General features: G+C 39.2%; 1 protein-coding gene across 5 annotated transcripts in view; it reads right to left on the reverse strand.

The window, feature by feature from the left end:
• Positions 1-23,577, reverse strand: part of LOC131246304 (sister chromatid cohesion 1 protein 2-like) — a 41,258-nt gene extending 17,681 nt beyond the window's left edge. The window contains exons 1-4 of one of the 5 annotated variants that reach the window (XM_058246275.1): positions 23,279-23,577; positions 12,280-12,475; positions 12,134-12,180; positions 12,022-12,065 (exon numbers count right to left, since the gene is read on the reverse strand). In XM_058246275.1, coding sequence (XP_058102258.1) covers positions 12,022-12,065; positions 12,134-12,180; positions 12,280-12,475; positions 23,279-23,432 — 441 coding nt within the window. In that variant the 5' untranslated portion in view covers positions 23,433-23,577. Of the gene's footprint in view, positions 1-12,021; positions 12,066-12,133; positions 12,181-12,279; positions 12,533-23,278 lie in introns of all 5 variants that reach the window. The other 4 variants (XM_058246270.1, XM_058246272.1, XM_058246274.1 and 1 more) reach the window with 4 other exon arrangements.
• Between the last annotated feature and the right edge of the window lie 3,608 nt (positions 23,578-27,185).

The raw sequence follows: 27,185 nt of genomic DNA on the forward strand, positions 1-27,185 counted from the left end.
TCTTACACAACAAGTTTGTGGGATCCCGGTCGTTTGCAATATCGCTCATGTGCATGCGTGTCCCAACTCGCATCGTTGATAGACCATACACTACACCCTAGTACACCTAGAAAACTTACCAAAGTGATTTGTTCTGGATGACCTTGAGACCTCTATCATGTGGACCGTCGTTACGGTCGCAATGGTGAAAACCGTGTCAATCCGACGCTCCATTAGTGAGATATGACCCATCGAATGTACGACCCAAATTATGTATCCAGTAACCCAAGCAACCTTTATTATGCTAGGCCCATTGGACTTAAGCCCATGTGGGCCTAAAGCCCACTTTTAAAACATGGAAATTGCCAACAAATATGACAATTGCTACATGACAAAATAAGAAGCTAGCAAATATAAGACAAAATTGAATTCTCTCTCAAAACTCATCATTAACTCTCTCCCCATGCCTTAGAAACTAATCATGACCCATGTCCACCTCATCCTATACATACATCCAATTCATGTCTTGATTTGTGTCACATCACTTCAAATAACCAATTACAACACTTCACTTCATCATCCACCATGCATCACCTACAACCCATAATCCTTATCCATCCATTAGCCAATGCGTCTAGATTTCTTCCACCTTGGTCAATGCATGCTTAGCACCATCCACTACCCATACCATTCATCACATTCCACCTCACCTTTAGCACCAATGAGATTCCATGAACTTGCCACATCATTTTGCCACCTCAACTCCCAATTCTTTATATAAGAGTAAGAGCTCTCTTGCACTTATTCTTTTCCTATACTTAGAAAAATTCTGAGATTTTAAGAGAGAGTGAGAGAGAGTGGGGCCAAGGTGTGGCCCACCATTGATCAAGAGGGAGTGGTCCACACAACATCATCCAACCATCCATCCATTGAAGTGAGTCTACACCCCTCCTCATCCTCCTATTTCTTCCTCTTTTTATTTTCTTGATATGTGTGGGCCCCACTGGTGTGGAGTTCTTGTGTGCATGTATTTATGGCTATGGTGGTCGGCAAGGTGGCCCACATCAATATGGTCCACCATGATGGACATCATGTCCACACCCTTCATTTGTAATCTTGTTTTTGTTTTTGGATAGCAAGCTCTAAAAATCATATAAAATCAACCATGCTAAGATTGGAGTTGAAACTTGGTGATATTATGAATCACAATATGAACTAACTCTGAACCAAATTTCGTAGCCATCCAACGGTCCAATCATCCGTAACATCAAGTTTACATGGCTATTGTCCAGCAGCACATGCAAGATTCCGATTTGCCTAAATGGACCCATTTTTAAATCTTTTAATGAATGAATTAAAAATATATGTTCCGTTGGATTCGTAGAAAATCGAACCAGCTTTCCAACAGTATATAAAAGCCTCAAGTGGAGTTCGGACGGCTGAGATCTTAGCCTTATACGAAAGATGCATTTGAGAGCTTATTATGAACATTCTTGTTTGGGCCATATCTATGATTCCAACGGTCAGATGTATTTGATATTTGCTCTTACCTTACTTGAGATAGTTAATAATCATATGTATGGTCCCTATGATCAGATTCTTTCATGATAAATTTAGAAAATTCTGGACCAATAGATACTTTTATAAGGACCAATCTTGAATTTCTATGTGTGGTCTAGATGGATCCAAGGCTCTGTATGGTTGGAAACCTATAAACGGCCTGAATGACTTGTTCCCAAACCATCCATTGGATAAGATCTTCCAACAGAGAATCTGATCATAGAGATTTCATCAATATATATTTCATGTATTACTTGATGAATATGCTTGATCTATGTTATACATAACAATTATTCTCTCATTGACCCACTTGGGTGTAGGATCACTTGTGATTTATGCATTTTATTAGTTCATCCAATCTGGGAACCCATGTATATTTTTGTCTCTTATCTATGGTTTGCTAGTATGTGGGCCCCACTTGTCATTGGATCTATTTCATTCCCTTTACACTTTCTGTTTGCTGAAAATTTTCTAAGTACTTAACTGTATTGCATGTAGGCCTCTTTGACACCTTGTAGTGGGCCCCACACTTTGTAGTTAAGGGTCCTACTTTGGGGGATGTTTAATCCTTATATAAGTGAGCTGGGATGTTCCACCTTTTTGTCAAAAATGATCCCTAAGTGTTTGGAAATTGGGCCCTAAGTTGTGACAAACCCCATTGCTGAAAATTGTCTAATTATTTGTGTTTTGTACCAACTTTGGGCCTCTGTAGTGGACCACACGCCGGAGGTTTGAGTAGGCCACCACTTGGAACCTCTAACCTACACTAATGAATAGATAAATAATATTTTAATTGGGCCAAATCAGACCCCACATGATCAGGGAGTGGATCCCAAAATGTGGTCAGGCATGGTTGTGCAGAAAAATTATGTGTAGTAAATCAAAGTGCCTATGTTTGGCCCTATACCAAATATTACATGTGCACAACCAGTTGGTCCCAACTTATAATTTTTGAAATGCATATATAGTACAACTAAGGGCACCTGATGGCACACTGAAATGTGGTCTCTTGTGATCATGGGATATACTTAAAATTGGGTCAAAACTAATTCTGCACTATGTTTCCTGCACAGTTTCTCCAAGTACCCATGTTTGGGCCATCACCGTAAATTGTACTCACCCAACCAATGAGGCCTGCCTAATAATTTGTAAAGCCCATACATAGAGCTACCAAGTGGTTATTTTCTTTCACCATATGTTGGCCCCACATGATCATGAATCTGACTCTAAAATGACCCAGAACCAACATTGCACCAAAAATCTGTTTGATGTAAAATTTATGTGGGGCCACGTCGGTGGGGTCCACCACCATCCCAAAGCATTTAATGCAGCATCTAAACTCTTAAAAATAACTCTCAGATATTGTTAGGCTTAAAAACCGTATGTGGGCTGTCTTGTATGGGCCTTACCTTTCATGTGATAAGGTCCACCTAGCATGTTTTGTAAATGGGTGTTACTTGTAAAATATTTAGTGGACAGATCTTGTTGTCCAAATATTCTATTAAGACATAGGTGGCCTTGGGCCCATCTAAATGATGCAACCCTAAGGCCCAAGCAGGCCCAACACTAGGAGAAATCGTTGAGGAATGAGAAACCCACAAAGGTAACCTTCCTTGAGCCTGTTGGGCAGGCTCATTCCCTATTGGGCAGGCCCATTCCCTATTGGGCAGCGTGTCTTGTATACTACCTCTAGTCAAGTAGACCACACTTAGAGAGACCTATTTTATAATGCATAAACTGGATAATTGGGCTTTTTCTTGGTTTGTTGTGTATGTGGCTAGTAGGCCTAATATGATATATAATATGAAAGATGTTAGCATGTTATCCTTTATGTTTGAGATTGTGCATTGTTTCTAGTTGGTGGAATGTATGGAGCCCACTTAGTTATGGAATTAGATCCACACCATTGAAAGCGTTGTGGTTGGACATTTATGCCCTTGGGTTGGCCTATTGGTTCACCAAGTGGGACTCACACTTGACCTATACAACCCCATGCCTTGCATGTAATTCAAGTCCAGTGTGAAAGTCACACTAAGCAGGACTTACTTAGTGATGGGTGAGATGATGAACATGTATGGTAACATGATAATGATGATTGTGAGTTGTTGGTTGAAATGATAGATATGATTTAATGGATGGTGAATTATAACATATGCATTGATGATGGATGAGTAATTATTTATAACACTTATGACATTGTTTATGTTAATCATGAAGTGAAAATGATCCTCATGGTAATGATGATGATATTTTATATATATATATATACATATATATATATATATGCATATGCATGATGACAAAACATGTTAGTTGACCACCATGCTTGATATCGAAAGTGGTGTATATAAGACCCTTGTGTGAGGCCCAAAGTGATGTATATAAGGCCCATGAGTGAGGCCCAATGTGATGTATATGAGGCCCTTGTGTGAAGCCCAAAGTGATGTATACGAGTCCCACAAGCGAGGCCCAATGTGATGTATGTGAGGCCCAAGGTGATGTATATGAGGCCCAATTGTGATGTGTGATTCCACCATGATGTATGTAAAGATGTTTATGATGCCCATTCGTCTTCCTAGTTGGTATTAAAATGGGTCATGCCTTGGGAGCAATGATGGTTAAATGTCCACATTGTAAGGACAATGGTGGTTAAATGTCCGCATTGTAACCCTCCTTAAGGCCCGTTGTTAGACCCATTCTCATCTCCTCTTAGTGGGTTAACCCAAATCATTGGGCCCCCATAATTATTAGGCACATTCTTGATATGAGTAAGCCGTCTAGGCCCATCCTTGATATGAGGAGAGTACATCATCACCATGATTCATGCCCATACGCATCATCTGCATGCTTGATATGAGATGTGGTTGACCATTGCATATGCCATTGGGTAGGTTGTTTATGGGACTCCTTGATAAGCGGAGTTGTCGCACATGAGCGCACGATATGCGTAGGATTGATGCATGATTGGACTGAGTGACTCATGCATCTTGCATTGTGTGATTATGATTACACTATGCCCTAGCAACATCAAGGTTGTGGCCTCTGTAGATATAGAATGGATGGCAGGATTGGACACCGAAAATTCTTGTTAAGCACGGAGGCGCGAAGGATGTCCCAAGGTGAAAGTCCCAAAACCCTTATAGTACTATAGAGAATGCTCCAATGCCTAGACCGAGTGGATGTATGAGCACATGAGGGCCGAATACCAGGAGGCCTCGTTTGCCACTGTGTCGTGGTCGGTTGGAAGGGGGTGTGGCCTTACCCGCCCAAGGGTAGGGGCAATTGCTACGCTAAGTCTGACCAGCTCGTAAATGGGTCTGCTACCGACGTGCCAGGTAGATATTGGCAGACTACTAGTCCGGCGGGTAGTGAGGTCTCTTCCGCTTGCACGGTTGTGCGTCCAGTGTAGGGCAGCAATGTGGTGTATAGTTTATTAGACCCCGGTGATTATCCAGAGAGAACTATACTGATATATGATGCTCCAAAGATGAGCTGGATTGATATGTAGATTGGCATGCTTGAGCTACATCTTGCATATGACATTGGCTATGTAGGCCTTGCATCGCATCGTATGACCTTGGTGTGGCCGATAACATTCATACCTTGCATCACATAGCCTTGGTACGGCAGATAGCATTCATGCCTTGCATCGCATAGCCTTGATATGGCAGATAACATTCATGCCTTGCATCGCATAGCCTTGGTATAGCTGAAAGCATTGTACTAGACCCCGGTGATGATCCCAGAGATGTGCGATATTGATATGATGACATCTCATTACTGTTGCTCATGTGGGCGGGCACATATAGGTGGACACTGATGTGGGCAAGGCCTAAGGGCCTGGGCGAGCTACCAATGGTTGGCGGGCTACTGTGCTAGCAAGTTACTGTGCAGCAGTTGCATACTCAGTACTTGACTCATTCATTCATCCATCCACTATCCATTCGGGTTGGTGGTCCGCAACCAAATCATTATGTATCTTCGCAATGGCCAAGATTTCGGTTGGGACGTGCGACCAACTTGAAATCAGGAGTTTGCCACATCGAGTCTAGCTATCCAAATTTAGGTATGGGACTGGTTTGGATAGAAGTCCCTTGTGATGAACCCCACAGCTTGCGATACCACGTACTATCATCCCGACTACACACTCCAGCTTATTAGTTCTTTTGAATTGCATATTGCATTGCATCCTCAGCATATGACATTTGGCTTACTATGACTACACATGACAGCTCTGTCATTGCCTTTCCATCGTATGCCATAGAGTAGAAAATGGAATTTGATTATCTTGTTCATAATAATTGACTATTTTAATGATTCATGGTCGCTTATCGAGTGACATACCTATTATTAATGTCATGTTCATAATAACCTATGCAATTATACGAAATGCTTAATTGACAACCTGCTCACATATGATAACATGCTCGATTGATAATATGCCTATGGTTGTTTTGGATGTCTTTATGGGAGTGCCTTGATAAGCCGTGTTTTACTCCCGGCACGCAGTAGACTCACGAGCTGTGATTTGCTCATATAGATGACTTACACTTTTTCAGGATGCATGCAAGAGCTGTTGAAGTTGCTATTGTTTCCCTCATTACTATTTAGTTGGTGCACCATATTATGTGTGACATGTCGAATAGATTTGTCTCTTCGATATGCGTTGATACCATGAACAAAATGTGTAACCACCTAAACAGGTTAATCGTTCAAAAAAAAAAATCACATTGAAAAATCCTCCTTATAGGATCCCAAGATCGGAATCTGGCATGTGGGTCTCGAGAGTCGAGAATGGGATACTACGGAGGTTGTCAGCGCCGGATTCGGCGATCGAAAATTTTATGAGCCCGATTTCCGAGTTTAAGGCGTGACAAAGTTCAAGGCAACCGGCAATTTATTTTTTGAGGGAAAAATATTCCAAGTTCAGTGTTGTGCCCACATACTAAACCTAATTGTACAAGGGCTGAAAACAATTGACCTCACTATAGAGAACATAATGGAGAGTGTAAAATACATAGGAGGATCACCTTCAGGATTGAGTATATGGAGTGATATAGTCTAACGTTTGAATATGCAGACTCTAAAAACATTGAAGTTAGATGTATGCACACGTTGAAGTTTGACTTTTGAAATATTGGATTCGGCCATAGAATTGGAACTTGCATTTCCTGAATATGCGATGCATGATAGAATGTATTCTTGGTTGCCTATTAAAAATGATTGGAGCAAAGAAAAAAAAAATTCATAAGTTTCTCAAGGTTTTTTATGATTGCACAAAGAAATTTTCTGGAAATAAGTATCCCACAGCAAATATGTTTCTTACATCTGTTTGGAAGATCAAGGAAGCCCTAAGAACAGTCCAGATTTTCTACAACTTATAACACGTGGTATGCAAATGAAGTTTGATAAGTATTGGGACGAATGTCATTTGTTAATGGCTTTAGCAGTTGTTCTTGATCCTTGGTACAAGATGAACTATGTTAAGTTCATTTTTATGAAAATTTATCAAATGGCGATAACTGAAACCTCTAAGGTTCATGACGCAATCGAAGAATTGTACACTGCATACATAACTGTATCAAGTGATAAAGAAGTTAGAGCTCCTGTTGTTTCTACAAGCGATAATAATATGCTCAACAATGAATACATGTCTTTCTTAGCACAAGAAGATACAGATAATGAGACGAAAGAATCAGAGTTAGACTTGTATCTCAAAGAGTCAATCGTAAGGCGTTAAGATTCAGACTTCAATGTTTTAGAGTGGTGGAAGTTGAGAGTTAGTGAAGCAAAATACCTTAGACTATCGGCAATGACATGGAACATATTGTTAATTCCAATTTCAAAAGTGGAATGAGAATCTACTTTTAGGACAGGGAGTTAGGTCGTGAGCAAGCATCAAAGCTCTCATTCACCAAAAACAGTTGAAGCATTAATTTGTACACAAGATTAGTTGCGTCCGATTTGGAAAGGTAATAGTTTTTATATTAAGAATGAGGACGAGGAGAACGAGTCTCAAGATGAGACTGCACATGCAACAACAGCAACGTGAATGAAGTTAGGTTAAAAATTATTGTTAATTTCTTGAAACTTGAAACTGATGTAATGTATACTTCTATGCAACGTTGATGGAGGTTATAATTGCAATGCGTCAAAAACTTTTATTTCATTTTCATATAATGCTTTTTTAATGTTATAATTCATATTTCATTATTGCTTTTATTTATCATATTTCATTTTTCTTCTATTTTTCATATTTCATTATTGCCAAAATACTAATTTCTCCAATACAAAGTGTAAATATGTCTTCAACTAAACCATCAACCGAAGTTTGCGACTATGGTTCCTTAAGTCCACTCTCTAAAGTCCATAAAATTGAAGATTTTGCCATTTGTGTGGGGCCAAGTTTATTAACAAAACTAATTAGGCGGATTACACTTATCATGTTGGGGTGGAGATGCAAAACGGTGTCTTAAAGCCCCAAAGGAAGTCCAACTTTTTCAAGCCCTTATTAATTCGAATAAAAAAACATTACACTCCCCCATCCAAACTTTCCAAGGCAAAGAAGGAAGCTAGATTATTAGCATTGGAAGAAGAATAATACCAACTCGCCTTAAAACGTGGTATGGAAGAGGCTTCTAGACATCAACAATGTCCTCCTAGACAACATAATGCCGAAGTAGGATCAAGCTGCACAAATAAAAAGAAAAAGAGTAACAAATCATCCAAGTTTCTCTCCAGTCTTGGTGCATTTTATAGGGTGTTAGAAACTACATATAAATCTGCCCATAAAGAAAGTTTGAACAATCTAATTCAAGCTATACAAGAACACAATGAAAAGCTCTCTCCACCTTCTGATTCAGGAGAGGTGAAGGAGTATGTATATGAAGAATTGGATAGCATCTCGAGCTCGGCAAACGAATCTCCTCTCCAGTAGTAATTAGTAAATAATGACAGTTAAAAAATGCATCTGATGTTGTTGTAAATTTGCAAGTTTGTAATTAGAATATTTTTACTTTTTAGTTTGTAAATTGTTTTTTATTTTTAGTTTTCCTATATTATTTATTAAATGTTACGTACAAGTACAACCTTAACTCGAAAGCTTGACCTCGAATTCCAACTCGAACTCATATCGAAAACTCAACTTGAACTCGAACTTGAACTCGGATTGAAAGTTTAAGCTCAAACTCGGCTCGATCTGGCCCGAGCTACTGACCGAGCCGAGTCGAGCTAGCTAAACGGGCTCGGTCATCGAACCAAGCCGAACTCAAGCTGGGGGTGGCAACTAATCGATATGAGCCAAGCTGAGCCCAGCTCGACTCAATGTCCATCTCTATCTGTCACTGAGGGAATTTCACTACCTTCGAAAATTTGGGACTTTAGAGGCTCGAACTCATATCAAATGCCAAAGAGGAATTTAGCAACACGAAATTCCTCCCTCTGCCTAAGCATAACCTCAAAATTTGTTGACAACGATTGGTATACATTCAACTCTTCCCACATGCCATGTAGGGCAGAATAATATTCTCCCACACTTCTATCTCCCTGCTGGAATGTGAATATATTTAGTAGGAGTTCATAAATACGGATTAAGTTTTTCTCGCCAGAATGTATCTCCTTCAAGGTATCATAGACGTCTATAGTGCTATTGAGGAAAATTACATGCACTGATATGTGGTTCCATATTATTCCACAACAATGCCCTAATTTGGGCATCCTCTGCCACCCAATCATCATAGTCTATTGCCGAGTTATTGGGTTTAGGCAATGTCAAATATTTAACTTTTCTCTTTCCATACAGAAAAACTTCTACAGATGTGGCTCACTATAAATAATCCGTGCCATTCAATTTCATTGATGTTATTTGGAGAGGCACCAAATCCGATGAGGATAAAATAGTACTCTTGAGATTTATTTATTTTTAGAATCCATCTGAATAATAACAAATAATTTTTCTTAAACATAAATCCTTCAACAAACCGACCTACTAAAACAATACTTGCTTCTAAGCTTCAACTTGTCTAGATCAACACAATAAAGGAGGGCTTCATGAAACTTCTGAAATTTCAGCCTTCAAAACTAACCGTAGATTGCATACTGGATGAAAGATGGCTCACATGGGTAGAATGCAAAAGTAGGCCTTACACACCTTCATTAAATATCATTTCACCACCCATCACGTGGGGATACAACAACCGAAAGAGATTAGGTTGGGTCAAACCCAAACACGTTAGGGTTTCCCACCAGAGAGAATGAAAATAATAATAATAATAATAATAATAATAATAATAATAAGTAAGATGAAGAAGTGAGAGATCAAGAAGAATAATGGATCAACATAGCTCTGATGCCATGTTGGTTTTGGAGAAAAACATCCCCACAAATCCCACTACTTGTTTTATTATATTAAAGCTTTCACTTAAAAATGTGAAATTACAAGAATACCCTCAATAGTTAAAAACCACTACCAAAGAGCCAAAGGCTCATGTGCACATGCCCCCAATACATAAAGATTGAACCCAATCAAGATGACCACATGTGATCACGTCACATGTCTCCACACGTGTGATCACGTCACACATGTGATCATTCTAACAAGCCACAAACCTTTAAGCGTTGTATAATCTCTCCCAGAGATCTCTCCCCCTAACAAAAGTCAGCGATATTTTTCTACTGAACTAAAATCCTACATCTCTTTAGCAATTTCACAATAGCCAAAAGTATCACCAATTTCAGCCTTCAATGAGTGCAACAACGATCCCACAATCATCATAGTATTGGCTTTCCAATCCACATAAGGATCTGACTTCTTAAGTGCTGGAGAAGTCCCATCTATGTATACCAATTTTTTTTTACTGCCAATAAACATATGGGCTGACCAGGACCATGACAAATAATTCATACCATTAATTCTAAAGTGGTAATTTACTAACTTAGATTATCACTTATTCCAGATACTCCCCTTGAAATAACTGAGGAACTTGAAGTATCACTTAAATGTGAAAATGTACCTTCTATTTTGCTAAAAAATTCACTCCAAGCCACTATAGACCACCTAAGCACACTATTAACCACACACACAATACTGCCCACCACTCCAAACTTGGAACCACCTAAGGCTGACCACAACTACACATATACAACTGGGGCAACTATCTTGACACACATCTAAAGCACCATTTGAGGAAACCACATCAAAGAGAGCAAGAAAATGCCAAAAATAGCGTTGTATGGAAATTTTTCATAAAAGACATCATAACTTCATCAAATCTCACCCAATCAACATGATACTTGATCTACTGGATTGGAAACCCCAAGTTGCACCAAAACCCTATGAAAAAACACTACACAAAAAATCCATGAAAAACTGTAGAGAGAGGGATTCGGCGGTTTTTCCTGACTTTCTCTATTTTGACTGAAACACCGTCAAAAACTTACCAAAAAGTATGATAAAAATCACATAGAGCTTCTAAAATCATGCTATTCTAGATCCCATACTTTTTATCACCGTGGACTATGGAGTCATCCGACCATACACCACTGACATCACCCGTGTGGACAATGACATCAACAATGGCCCCCACCAAAAGGATCTTCAAATAGCACAGGAATCCCTCCTTGATACCAAGTAGAAAGTGTAGAAAGAAGAGAAAGATAACAGAGAGATGGAGAGTGAGAGTGAAGAAGAAGAGATACGAAGGAAAAGAAAGGGAACACATTTTAAAGAAATTCAACTGTCAACGAACACGTTTTAAAGAAATGCAACAGTCAGCACGCGCACGCACACACACACACACACACATGCACATATATATATATATATTAACATGAGAAAAACAGTGTTCTATAGGAATACAATAATAGAATATAAATGCGCGCGCATTTACATTCCCTGCTTGGCGGGATCCCACTGTTTTCTTTGCTATCCAAACATAGTGAAATGTCCAAAACAAGGAAAAGTGCTTCAATTTCTATTATTTTCCGACCATCCAAACAGGCCCCTAAATGTTGGTCAACACATTGTCACATAGCATGGACTCCAGAAGTATTCATGAGGTAATTAATTCAAGAGAATTTACAAAGCCCGTGAAAAATAGGAAAGCTTAGGAGAATTTTATATTAAGAAAAGCAAATCAAATTTCTATGGATTTTTCTGGGTATCATTAAACTACTGAAGAGTTTGTAACTAGTCTGCAATTCCTGCATTAATTGTGAATTATTCAGGAAGAATCTCTTTCTGACTGGATAATGAGTAGAAAGGGTGGTGAAGATTGTCCATTTAAATATGACTAAATTACACCTACATAAATAGTGGACAGCCAGTACAAAAGAAAACAAACAAACAAAAAAAAAAAAAGAGCATTCTAAGGTTTCCTTCAAATAGTGCTGCATTGTCTGACAAGACACTCCCAAAAGATAATTTCTAGCATTTTACAGAGAGGTTAGTGCAATTACGAGGACATGAAGGTCAAAGCTACAGACCTTTTCCATAGAGGAATGCTGACTTGCTTCATCTGCCCACGTCTCTGCATGGAAGGACTGGATTATAAGAAATGAAGGTAAAAACAAGCAGAAAGAACTGCAAATTTGATACCTTGAAGTGTGATCTCTTTGTTGGGTCTGACATGATTGACATGACTGCCGGAAAGTCAAAAAAAAAATTATGGGTTGGAATGCACAAGTATGGTGAAATAGAAAGAAACTTTCTAAACAAGATTCAAGACCATCCAAGGTCCATACCCATCTTCGAAGCCCTCAAGATTGAAAGCATCAAGTTCAAAACTCTCTGGCAAAGTGATAGGAAAATATGATGTATGTTGAGCTTCTTTAGAGAGTCCAATCTTTCCAGAAATAAAGGGATCTCTTATTCTGATTAAAGCCTCATTGCAGTCATGGTAGAGATACTCAACTTTCTTTGAGTATATCCTTACAACGCCTATAAGAAGGAAACCCAGTACTCTAAATGCAAGAACTTCAGCTAACATGATCTTATCTGCATATTTTAACAAGGAAAAACAAAAAAGTCATCAGCATTTACAATAAAAACTATTCAGCATATTTTCAGTCGTGTGTGTGTGTGTGTGTGTGTGTGTGTGTTTTAATTGTTTCCCTCCATATTTGCTCTTTCATTGATGGGGACATCACGCGCACTAACCCCCCCCCCCCCCCCCCCCCAAAAAAACACACACACACACGTACACAGAGAAAAAGAGGACCCCACCATTGATCTGGTTCGATGACGACGTCCAGGGAGGGCCTCCTAGTTAGAAGACTAAGTTTTGGTTCGTTAGAGTGGGCCCGATAGTCAAGCAAAGCCCATCATGGGTTCTCATGATTGTGGCCCACTAGTCTAATTAATCTCATATTTTAGGTTTTGCTTATTATTGTTATTTAGAATATCATGGACGTTTTAGATTATTTTAATTGGTTTTTGTTTTTGTTTACTTCATCGCCAAGTAATAGGTTGTGCACATGGCGTGAATTTTGGGATATAGGATTTTCTTATAAATAGGCACCCTATGTAGTTTTTTTTTCATTCATTGAAGAGTAATAAAATTTTCTACGTTTTCTACTCCTCTGAGCTCTTAAGTTGTGGAAATCCAATTAGGTGCAAAGCCCTCCTTTCTTCGAAGGGTTAACTACCGTGGTGCGAAGCCACATCTATCCCGATTCGCCTCCATCTTCTACCATCCATACTTCTCATCTCGTATAATCATCTACGACTCAAATCCGTTCTTTATTGCAGCAGTTTTCCTCTTTACAGCAGAATTCCAGATTCTGGCCCTACAAGAGGGCTAAAACTTCAGCGGAGCACCACGCACAGACCGCACGTCGGATCGCCATGAAACTCGAAGGTTTTGAAGCCCTCCCCTAGCCGACCAAAGCCAAGGAAGCGGTTTCTGGATTCGGGGCCCCCTTACACGTGCAGCCAGGCTCCTGCGCACGTGCGCCAGGCCCAACTTGCTGTCCGCGCGTGTGGACTATCGCCAAGTTCAGAATTCCCGCCCCTTTTATCCCTCTCGTACTTCTTTTCCATAACCTTAACCCTAAATTGCATTGTTTCAATTTGTTTACCCCCTTTCTTACCCTAGGGTTCTCTGAACTGAAATTAGTGAATACCTTGGATTAGGGACTGATTGATGTGCATGTGTGGATAATTTTTTACTTCCCTTTGAGTATCATTTGGTCCATAATTTTTACTAATCCAGCCCTAGCCTGTGTAAGCCTGGACCTGCACAGATTCCCCTAGCTTGAATGTTTGAACTTTTGAGTGGGATGTGGAAATTTTATGTGAATGTTTCCAAATTAGTTTGATTTACAGCATGAAATCTTGCATATCATAGTTAATTTTCATGTCCTGCATCATTCAGGGAAAAAATTATAAGCATTGGCATCTAAATGAATCAAGCTTTTCCCACTACGCCAAGCTGACCCTTGTTCAATTTTTTTTATTTCATAATGACAGTGAATTTTGATATCATTTCATGTGTTGTCACATCCACTTTCAGGAATGTGGATCATGTTCTAACTTTCTAACCAACATATGCTAACATGAGTGGCTATTACACTTTATTCGCTTTTGGACGTTGTTGCCTTCATAATTAGTTTTCCCATGGGAGAGAACCGTAAGTATTCAAAGGATATGGAAAGACATTTTAAATGAAGTTAGGATATTTTGGGAAGTAAAAAACGTAGCTAGTGTCTAACGGAGTGTTCAGACTTCACTCGCACAAAGCCATCAAACATCTTAGATTCTACACTCCCCAAGGACAATTTACCAAAAGAAAGGGGTATTGATGTAATTTAACCTCTTTCTTGAGAGTAGCCTACACCTGCTTCTCCTCCTCTTTGCATGTAGCGCATGCAAGGGCATTAATATGGAGCAAGTGAGGCAAAGCTATATGGGCCCACCGTGATGAATGTGTTGACACCCACTCCATACATCTATTACGCAAGCTCTTATGAGGGGAAGCAGATTGCATCCAACCCCCGGTCGGACCTAGCAATGTCCGACTATATCTGCGTGGGGGCCCACTGTGATGTATATGTTTATACATATTGTCCATCCCTTTTCTCATATCATGTTAAGGTATGGGCCCAAAAATGAGGTAAATCCAACGCTCTAGTGGATCATTCCAAAGATGACTCTTACATTTAATGCAATGTGCATTTAATGCAACCAGTGTTCGAGTTGTAGGTATCGCTACGAGTTTCGCTGGCCAGAGATAAAGATATAATATCGTTATCATCGATAACCGGAAATGTAGGGAAAAAAGGGGGAAATATGGGAAAAACAATAGAATTTTTCAGTGAAACTTCATGACATGCCTAAATACACATATTTGCATATTCAGGAATAATAATAATAATAACTGCATAAAGAATGCATTAAATAATAAATTTTCATTTAATGGGGCCCTAAAAGCATGTGTTGCCGTAAGAAATCACCCAATAATAACCAAAATGAGTTTATATAATAAAAATGCAGCTAACATACAATAATTAATACATGTAAAAATAAATGAATTCAAAAAGTACACCTTTCTAGCCATATTTCATCCCCACATGGAATGACAAGGTGGCTCGTAATCATCATCCGGATCCCATTGCAATTGGGCATGGTATTGTTGCTCAACATGTTGGCAATACAGTTCCTAGGTCATCATCTGCTCATACCAGTGGAGGTACTCTCTTTTGTATCTCTGATAGTCGTCCTCCTCAAACTGTACAAGTACATCAACACTATTCTCATCTACTCTTCCACTAGCTTTCTTACACTCGGCAGTCCTTCACATTCTTTTACCCCCTACCAAATGCTCCTTCAGCCTAGACACCCCCTACTCTGTTTCCTTTAGTCTGGTACACCGGAATGTTTATTTGCCATCTAACCTAGTGATAAGGTCACAAAGACTTATATGAAGAGACCACATAAATATCATCTTGATCCAAAGCTTTTGTGGCCCACAAGAAGTTTTTAATGGTCAATTACTATTGTTTCCTATACTTTGGTCCATTTGAGATTTGGATATGCTTCAAATTTTAAATCATGCCCTAAAATTAGTTTTCAATACAGATGGACGGCATGGATTTAGTCACATACATCAAGGTGGCCCAACAGTCAAGGGTCCCATGCACCTGGTGGATCCAGGGATCCACTGAAGCCATGCCCGTGTTACCCAGGTAACTCCGTGTTACTCTTACCGTGTGGGGCCCAATTTTATCATTGTGACAAATCCACTCCATTCATCCGTTTCAGAACATCATTTTAGTACATAGTCCCTAAAACGAGGTAGATCCAAATCTCAAGTGGACCACACTAAAGGAAACAGTAATGATTGAATCCCACCATTCAAAACCTTTTAGGGGCCATGAAAGTTTTTTATCAAGATGATAATTGTGTTTTCGCTTCATCCAGGTCAGTGTCACCTAATCAAGAGGTTGGATGGCAGAAAAACATTATAGTGGGAGCACCAAGCCAAGTCACACATGCGACTTCATCGTGAACATGGATTGGTGTTGCGTGCTGAGTAACTCAGTACGCTGAGCATACTGAGGAAACTCTGTGGGGCCCACCATGATTTATGTACTTTATCCACTCCGTCCATCCATTTTACCATATACTTTTAGGTATTCATATAACAAATGAAGCATATCCAAACCTCAAGTGGACCACACCACAGGAGACAATGTGAATTGAACGTATACAGTTGAAAATTTCTTAAGGGCCACATAAGTTTTAAATCAAGCTGATATTTATGTTTTACCTTCATCCATGGTTGTATGATCTTATGAACAGTTTTGATGACAAATAAACATCATTGTGAGCCCTAAAAAGGTTTCGACAGACATTATTCTCACTGTTTCCTTTAGTGTGGTCCACTTGAGCTTTGGATATGCTTCAATTTTGGGATTAACCCCTAAAATGAGCTGGAAAACGGATGGATGGCGATAAGCCACATATAGTCATGGTGGGCCGAAGAGAGATTAGTTAGTATGATACAACGTACGAGTTACTCAGTATGCAACCAAAAAGTCGTTACGGACTTGACACGGATTAGCTAGGGAGATCACCAAGTTCTGTGGAGCCCACCATGATATATCTGTTATATGCATGTCGTCTATCCATTTGGTGAGATCATTTTATGGCATGAGCCAAAGAATGAGGCAGATGCAAAGCTCAAGTGGACCCCACTAAAGAAAACAGTGGGGATTGAATGGCTACCATTAAGAACTTCATGGGGGCCACAGAAGTTTTCGATTAGGTTGATATTTATGTTTTCCCATTATTCCATGTCTATGTGAACTTATGAACAGGTTGGATCTCAAATAAACATCATGGTGGGCCCTAGGAAGGTTTCAACAAAGGGTGCCACTATCCCCCATTGTTTTCTGCGGTGGGGTCCATTTTGGCTTTGGATATGCCTCATTTTTGGGCTCATGGCATAAAACGATAATGTCAAATGGATATGGATATAACATATATATATATATATATATATATATATATATATCATGGTGGGGTCCATAGAACTTGATAGCATCCCTTTAATAGCGAGATTGCTATTGAAGCCGTCCGTAGCTTAATCTACATCCCTATATCATCGAGCCTCGAAGTAAAAAACGAAAAAAAAAAAAAACCCTAAAATTTCGTTCATGAGCGGATTCTCGCCAAAGAAAGGGGGTTTTTTAGGGAGGATTTCAAAACCGTATATCATTCTCTCAAATCGCGAGGAAATTCCCAAAATCTCTAATTTTTCATTGAAATGTCAAGCTTCCAATCGAAAAAGGAAAGAGAATTTTGAGGTTTTTCTTACCTCTTTGCAATGTTCGAGGATCAACACTGTTAATAGAGGCATTCTTCCAAGTTGTGAGCTCCAATCAACTCGGTACAAGATCACTCTCACATATTTACAAAAACAACAAAATCAAAGAGATTTTTCGAATTTTTTTTTTCTGACTTTTACCTCTTTATCGAAAAAAGAGGTTGGCTACAGTTTTCCATTAATAGGTTACGAGGTTGGTGGCTACAGTCGATATTCTCAACGATAATCCGAAATTATCAATAATATCTCCGATATTTCGCCGATAATAGAGTGAGAAACGAAAAATTGGGGTTTCGTCGACAACTAGAACATTAAATGCAACCCAAGCTTTACTATTTGGTGTGGTCCACTAGAGTGTTGGATTTGCCTAATTTTTGGGCCAATACCTTAACATGATCTGAGAAAAGGGATGGACGGCATGGATAAACAGATACATCACGGTGGGGCCCCACACATATCTGGTCAGACGTTACTAGGTCCGACCGGGGGTCGGATGCAATCTGCTTCCCGTGTGAGGCTCTCTCTCTCTCTCTCTCTCTCTCTCTCTCTCTCTCTCCCTCCCCTGCACGCGTACACACATACGTGTATAATCACCCTTTTTCCTTTCCATCTCTCCTTTTTTTCCTCTTCCCTAGCAATCTCTATCTTCCTCTCTCCACAAGTGTTGCACATGCCAGACCCCCTCTTATATTCCCTATATAACATTAGCTCCCTTCTTAGGTACCACCAAACACTTCAACAGATTGCCACATCAAAAGACCATCAAAGTTATCAAGACCATGCATGCTTTCTCCTTTTTGTTATAGAATTTTGTATGCCATTCAATTAAAATTCAATTTGAGTACTCCTAGGGCTATTCTCAGTCGTGAAAAGTTTAGATTTCTAGCTTCTCCTCCCTCCCCTCTTTTGTGGAGATAAAAGAAGGATAGGAGATTAAGTTGGTAAAATCAAAACAATCGTCTTGATTCCTTGGCCTACGCAAATACTATTTACAATGGAAACAGAACATATTAACATACAAGAATCCTCAACATCACCGCCACCATCATAGTCATCATAACCTTGTCCTAGCTGTGAGATGTCAGCTTTACGAATCATTCCACTGAAATTCCTAAGGCCCTCTCGATATTCCACAAGTGAAACAACCTTCATATCCCTTCTCACCCACTCAATTCAAGTCCTTATTTTCTTCCCTTTGTCCTCCTTTCAGGCCCTTCAACCCTAATCAATGTTTCCTTATATGAGTTGGCAACAATTTTCATAGCACATGGTTGAACCATCAAAATCAGTTCTCCATCATTATATCTCATATTGGAGCTACAATAAGGTTGTTTTGAATGATCTCACTCTTAATTCAATCCTTCCTAGTCTCTGCAAAGCTCACACCTTGCATGTCCCCCTTTTTTGACACACTACATCAAATAGCATAGGAGGGCTATGCTATAGCAATTTTCCCTTTTAGTTCCATTTGCATGTGGTTATCACACAAAACTCCAAATATGCATATCCACATCCATCCACCCATCTTTAGTCGCTTGGTAATATCATCTTCAATCTCTTCATCCTTTTATGTGATCCGAGCCCGATGCGAGCTCTTGGGCCAAGTTTAGTGGCCCGAGCCCTAGCCCTTCAGGGCCGGGTCACTTGAGCAGGGCTACAACCCCTACTTACCATTAATATTATCTAAAGCCTTGTATTTATAATTTTTCTAATCAGCAACATAGATTTTATTATAAAAACTCAAAAGAATACAAAAGAATAAACTTACCCATCAAAGGAATGACATGAATCCTGATGCAGACATCAGTGGTGCACCCTTTAGAGTATACCAGAGGAGGAGGCGTCGCCGAAAGAGTACTGAAGTGGAGGAGTTGATGTGGATGGACGTTGGGTCCATCAGACCCATTTTCTGAGGCGCTACGAGTGCAGGTGCGGCATGACCACACCCTGACCATAGATCCATGGGTCGAATTTCACACCCTACCACACGGGTGTTTTATTTTTAGATGTTTTTGTTCTTTTTTCTTGTTTCAGGGGCTTTATTGCACTTTCTTTATTTTTTTCGTCTTTTTTGTTATTTTTCTTATTTTCAGGAGCTTTAGTGCGCTTTTACTTTTTCCATAGCTTATACATACGTTGTGAGAAACCCTATTTTCATTATTATTGAATGAATAAAAAATTGTCTCTTTTCTTACTCTTTATTCAAGATATTAGAGTTTCAGGATTGACCCTTGAGTGTTGAGGATTTCACCCAAATTTCAGATTTCCTTCTTTCTAAATTTTCGAAGTGCAGGAAAATGTAAGAATCATCCTCCTTTTCTTTTGATGACAAAAGGACCTGTACTTTCTTCATCTCGAACCCTTCATTCTTCACCCATTTCATTCATCTCTGGATATCCTCTTCTAGTTTGAACGGAAAAGAGGGATGGTTAGTTAGCAAAATCAGATCCAAACTTGACAGTGGTACTTATGCTAGATCTGGGATATCCTCACGTCCCTAGGTCCTCCCTTTTTATTGTTTATGCGATTTTATGCTAAGGGGTATGATCCTGATGGAATGACCTCATCTTTGTGTTGAAATTTACCTAATCCCTTTAATTGAAAACAGTTAGTTGATTCGTGTATTTATTTGAACATTCTTTAACCTGATTATACATGCATCTAGGATTAGGTCATCACATGTTCCTGCATCAAATCCCCTATAAACAGAGACTTATTGCCACACCCTAAGTGCTTCCCTAACCACGGACTATGGGGCACTCGTACACACTCCCTTTGTCGACAAAGCCAACCTACCACTATTTTGAAGAGGTGAGAGAACACAAGAGAGACTTGAAAGCAACAGAACTTACATTCCACTAGAACTCAAGAAAGCTTACAACTACTGAGGTTTGTTACAAATGAGAATTGCTCCATATATAGACATAAGAAACTTCTAGCCACTTTACATGGATGGCTGAGATGGTGACACATGACAATCATCCAATACCACATTTGATACATCATCTCCCTCCATTCATATACCAATCACTAGCCAAAGTCCAAATGATCATATGCCTCCTTCCACTGATACTCCTAAGCCTCAGATTCTCATCATTCAACCCATGAGCCGCTACCTAGCCCTCATCGTTCCCACCATACCATAACCTGGCATGCCAGCCTCAACGACTATGTTTGTCCCACCCTTTCACCCCCATCCTCTCCTACTTCACCTCATTCACAACCCTCTGCAGGTACTCTCTATCTCGTCTAATTTTCCTTCGCACGGTCATTACTCTGCTAATCATGCCACCCTCCTTTTCTCTATTTCTTCTCATGATGAGCCAACATCCTTTTCTCAAGCTATTAAAATTCCTCATTGGCATGAAGCAATGCAGCAGAAATCAAGGCATTGGAGCAAAATCAAACCTAGATCTTACAATACCTACCACTAGGAAAAACACCCATTAGGTGCAAATGGGTGTCCAAAATCAAATACTGTGCTGACATAACTGTTGAACGTTTCAAAGCAAGTTTGGTGACAAAAAGATACAATCAAATTAAGGGTCTCGATTTTCATGAAACATTTGCACCCACTACTAAAGTGATTATTAAACATTATCTCTTAGTTGTAGCAACTATTCATAGTTGGCCACTTCCTCAACACTTCCTCAACTCGACGTCAACAATGCTTTCTTCCATGGAGACCTTCATGAAGAAGTCCACATGATAATTACCCCCAACTTTGCGAAACATGAGAAGCAATGTGTTTGCCACCTTAATAGATCCTTCTATGGTCTTCACCAAGCATTGCGTAACTAGTTTGAGAAATTCTCCTCTACACTCAAAGAAGCTAACTATCGTCAATCATTAGCGGATTATTCCCTTTTTACGCATTCAAATGGCACTCTTTTCAAGGTAGTTCTTGTTTATGTTGTTGATATAATCTGAACAAGAAATGATCTAACTGCTATTACTACCTTAAAGGCATTTTTTAAAACCAAGATTCGTAATAAAGATCTCGGCCCGCTGAAATACTTCTTAGGAATTGAAGGAGCTAGTTCTCAGAAAGGGATTTTTCTCATTCAATGTAAATATACTCTCGACATTCTCAAAGACATTAGACATCTTGAAGCTCGGCTGATCACTTTCCATGTGGAACAAAATTTACATTTGACCAATGATCATGACACTCTTCTTCCAGATCCTTCCATGTATCGATGTCTTGTTGGTCGCCTCATATACTTGATGATCACTCGACCCAAAATGTTTTTGTAGTTAACATTCTCAGCCAATTCATACACAACCCACGCCAACCCCATTATGATGCAGCTACTCGAGTGTTATGATTTCTCAAGCCTTCTCCAGGCACAGGCATCCTTTTGCCCTCCACTAGCTCCTCCAGCTATCAGCTTATTGTGATTCTGACTAAGCCACTTGCCCCCAGACCCATCGATCTACTAAGGGTTACTTTACAGTGCTTGGTAGCGGTCCTATATCTTGGAAAAACAAAAAACAGACCATTGTCTCTAGGTCATCTGCCGAAGCCGAGTACCATGCTATGGCCAATGCTACTTGTGAACTCACTTGGCTCAAAACACTCCTCCAAAATCTAGATGTTTGTGACAATCAAGCTGCTCTTCACATAGCCATCAATCCTGCTTTTCATAAACGAACTAAATGCATAAATATCGATTGTCATCATCTCCGTGGAAAAAAAAAAAAAAAACACTTTTGGGGTTCTCTTCACTTCTTATGTGCCCACCACTCACCAACTTACAGACATCTTTACCAAAGCCCTTAGTTGGGACTAATTTCATCTTCTACACGGCAAGTTGGGCGTAAAGATCTGCATGCGCCAACTTGAGGAGGAGTATTAGGAAAGATGATATTTCCCCTTGTATGTATTAGGAAAGATTTTATTTTTTCTTGTATTTCTTTCCTTTTTTGTTATATTAGATTAGGAATAGATTAGTTTAAAATTAATTGTAAATTTCCTTCTTGAGGCCATTCCTCATGTTTAAATTCAATGTGATTCTCAATGAAAATACAAGCAATTTTTTCCAGAAAATCTTTCTCCATTTCTGTAAATTTTTCATCACCATTATCCTTTAGGCCTTATCCTAAATAATTGGGGTACATGAATCCAATTCACCACTGCACACTATCAAGGACCATCTCCTCAATTAAACCACATAGGTCAACAAGTCCTTCTCACCACCTAAACCATGTCCTTCCACACATCCAGACATGCCCTAAACAAACAAGGTCATTAGATAATAGATATGGGGCCCTCTCACATACTTCTTTGGCTTATAAGTCCCTTCCTTAACAGAGGTATACCCAATTCTTCAGCAGAAATATACAAGGGATCAGATTTTATTGGCAAATAACCAATGGAAAACAGGTTATATTCCTCAGTAAATTATAAAAGAAACCCAACTGAAGAATTAACTAAAGAATTTGGCTGGATGTCAGTTTGGGGGTATACCAGTTAAAAACTAACATGTAGATCATATGCATCATACAAGATGAAGCCACAAATTGCTGAAAGACTTGTGCATCTTCCAGGAAACAGAGAGAAAATTCAGCCAATTTATAGAAAGACCCACATAGACTATCTTCATGTTTACAAGATGAAGCCATAAAGCCAAAGCGGTAGAGAACACCCAACACCATAAGACCTGCGGCAATAACTTTTCTGCATATTCTACGGAATGGGTCACTTCAATTAATTTTACCAAAAACCCAGATGGATTTTTTCAGTTTATGATGTCCTAAGCAAGAAATTTCATCATGCCTTCAGGAACACTTGACAGATATTTCTTTAAAAACGAAACCCATATATAAGAAGAAGAAGAAGAAGAAGAAGAAGAAATAAAATAAATAAATAAATAAAACAGAAGAGGAGAGGAGAAGAGGGTGTGATTAAATACCAACAGAAGAAGAGATGTCAGTTTCTGCAATTTGTTGCTTTCTAAGCTTTCTGTAGCAATGGGCAGCTATCCATATGATGCCCAAAGGCCCCTTTCTAGAAAGAAGGCAGTGAGAGTAGAACATTTCACCCCCTTCTCTCCCCTTCTCTGGCATTCAAACCCAAAGCTTCTGTTGCTTCTCTGAGAGAGAGAGAGAGAGAGAGAGAGAGAGAGAGAGAGAGGGGTAACGGTCTAGAGCGAGCAGAGAGCAGCAGTTGTACAGGCAGTAGAGAAGCAGCAGAGCTTGGGTGCATGTCAGGGCCTAAATTACGATAATGCTTGGGTGCACAGCTTGGGTGTTTTCAGCGAAGAGGAGAAATTGCGATTCTGAAGCTGGTGGGCCACGTTTTCTACCGTACGGTCAATGATCGTTTACGAGTCTCACGGGCCTTTCCAGGAATATTATTGGCTTGCACTGAGATTAGCCATTAGATATTCCCGCACGAACGACACTTGATACGCGGGCACTCAGTAATTGTACACGTGGCACACGAGAACTCTTGGATTTAAGTAATAATAATTTTTTTGAAGTCTGCCACGTGTCGGCGGGAGTTTAGCTACTGGCTAACGTCTTTCCCGCCTCATACGGAATAATTAGGCACGCATGTGAAAGTTTGGAGCCGTTCGTGAGGAAGTACGCTCGGGCGAGGACAAGCAGCATTTCTCCGGGTTGCTCTCATTCATCGTTGCCATGGACGGAAGAATTTTCGTTCTAAGGGGCAAGGTGGACCCACTTTGGCTCCAGGGCACATGCCATGCATCCACACCAATTTTGGACCGTCCAAACTGTGGGCCCATTATGGAAGGAGCGTAGCACCGAAATCACATTCACTGGATCATTAAATAATTTTAGGGCTAGCGATTATAGCTAACGTGCTCTAAATGGGTAATGATTATTATTAGCACTGTAGAAGTTAAATGGGATAACCACATTACACAATACCAATCTCCCACCTCCCCGTGGGACTATGGATATGCATGTAAAGTATATACCGCGGTTACTTGGATATAAATTCTTTAATGTATGTTATGTACACCATGGATATGCCAAAAAAATGATTGCATACTCAATTCAATATATGTTATCTACACCATGGATATGCCAAAAATGATTGTATACTCAATTCAAACTGAGTAATTTGACCTCAAGCACTAAGATAAATAGATATGTAAAATGTGAGTGTATGTGAGTGTATATGATTGTGAGGTGACTACCGCAAGGTAGGATTCTTTCTTCCGAAAATGGGTTACGCATTACCTTTCGTACAAAATGACTTTTATAAACAAAAATAGCCAAATGAAACAGAAATATTTACAATCGATAATAGGAAGCACTAGTAAGATATCTTTCTGAAAGATGAAGTGATTATATTGATACTAGAAATAATCCAATGCAAAAACATATACTTAAAGTAGAACTAAACATTACTGCTACTAGGTTATAACTAAAGATTATTATTGCTCTTAGAATAGAGCTAAGGTATGATAAGGAAAGATAATTTGATTTGTTTGTTGGATTGGCATGAGACAATTTGTTTTGCTGGAGTTCTTATTATTTATATATCTCTATTGCAGTTTTTATTTTTTTATTTTTTATTTTTGGAGGGGGAGCATTTCTTTTCTTTATTTCAACGGTTATAATAGTTGAACTGTTGTCACATCAGTTTTTCACATCCTTATGTCTCTTTGTGTCTCTCTAACCGTTCTTTTCCGCTCGACCATTTTCTATCTCTTGAGCTTCTTGGTTACGTTCCATCTTCAAATGATGTGTACCATCTAACTAAGCATCAGTTATACTCTCGTGAAAAGCACTCTAAATATTTCTGAAAATCTTTTGCATACCATATTTCCCGTGCAATGGCACGTGTTCGTTTCTTAGTGATTATTTTAGGAGCAATTAGATATAAAGTACATCAGTCCATACTGTTCATTCATTTTGTAATATTATTTTAAGGCATAAACTTGAAAATGAGGCAATTATTGGCTACTTGGTTTACTTTTGAATTTCCTTCAACTGTTTCATGTCTTGTTATCCTGTCAATTGTCATTCCGTAAAAAAATAAAAAATAAAAATACTCAAGCATCTTTGAAGATCTTTAGCATACCATATCTTCCCATTTCTATAATATGTGTTATTTTCAATTAGGTTTCTCAAGAATAGTCAAGAATAGAGTACAATATTGTCCCCTCACATCGTGTCGCCTTTGGTGAAAGGTGAATGCAATGTTAATCATTATTTAGTGCCACTACTTTTGTGGTGTGGCTTTTTGTCACTTTGGATCTACCTCATTTTTTATCTCATATTATAAAATGATCTTGGATGGACTGTGTGATGTAACACATACATCATGATAAGGTTCATGGAATTATATTCAATCAATATAAAGTGTAATGATGTGATTTTTCCACCACATTAATGTGGTAGTCACCAAACAAGCCCATTGTTTTAACTATCATTTGATGGTTGCTAACCATCCAACTAGATAGGATTGTTCCCTGATGTGGGCTCATGATTTGGAAGATTTAGATTGGCATGCATGTATGACATTTGTATGCGGATTAGATTGTGCCTCTTTTACTTGTTTTCAATTGTTGATCTTCTTAACATTTGAAAAATGGATTTGGATTTTGCTACGGCCACCATCCACATGGTGACTAAACCTAGCCATACATGGATCGATACATGTCCAAGTCAACTAAGCAGTTATTTGGTAGCTTGTATTTGATATGAATTAGAATTCAAATCGTAATTATCATAGAATTCATGTACATTGAAATCTAGTTGTGTTTAGCAACGTGTAAATGGAATCTAGTGAAATTGAATTTTTATATTGGTATCATTGCCGGCATATCCACGCCATCAATTGAGAGGTCATCACTTTGTTAGATTTCCAATCCCAATAATCAGATCATTACACTAGTTCGGTGGGGGACAATTACCAAGTGTATAGTTGTGAAAAATTTAACCAAAGTTTTCTAACCCCTCTACTTATTTATAATATCATGGCACATCTACCGAATGGATCACCTTAATATATCTCTAGTGGCATTTTTTATGACAACCCATCACTGTGGTCATATGTGGGCGGGCACACGTGAGTGGGCGCATATGTGGGCGGGCCCCAAGGTGGCTAGCAGGCTATTGTATGACTGGCATAATACTGTACTGGCAAGCTATTGTGCACACAGTGAAGGTGGAACATTGTTTCACATCGTCCAAAATTGTGGCGGCTATAAGTTGAATTTCTTATTTAACAGACACGGCGCATTTTAAATCCGTAAATTTCAGCAAAGCGAACAATATCATATGTTGTGGGAATGGGCCTCACATCTTTGCTATGGACCAGTGAGGTCCATCTAATGGATGACTTGGATATTTCACTTATGTGCTATATTAGCATATGTGGTTTCCGTTTCCTTGCTGTAACCGCACTGGCTCAGCAGATCCCTTAAAAATAAAGACTGTTTCGGATCCGACCAGTTGGACTTAGCCCACCCAACGGATAACTTTCTACATTTCATGTGCGCAGACAACATCCAATCTGTCCAATAGGTTGCAGCATCACGATGATTGCCTTATGCAAACTCAGCCACACCCACTAATTGAGTAGACTATATTTGTATTTTTTTAATCAATGGTTAGAGATTGTTTTTGAAGATGTGGCCCACCTGATGAGTAGAAGAGGCTCATGTTTGCATTATTGACCCTAATCAGTGGGGATAATTGAAGGGAAGGGTTGGATGTCACATTTACATAATAGGTTTGAAGTCATCTGCCGTGTAGACCATAACTTGTGGTCCATTCCGTTAGACATGAGACCTAAAAAATAGACTTGTATCGCTATTAATAAGTAATTAAATAGATTAT

Source organism: Magnolia sinica, chromosome 5, assembly GCF_029962835.1.
Source record: "Magnolia sinica isolate HGM2019 chromosome 5, MsV1, whole genome shotgun sequence".
In the NCBI taxonomy this organism is placed as follows: Eukaryota; Viridiplantae; Streptophyta; class Magnoliopsida; order Magnoliales; family Magnoliaceae; genus Magnolia; species Magnolia sinica.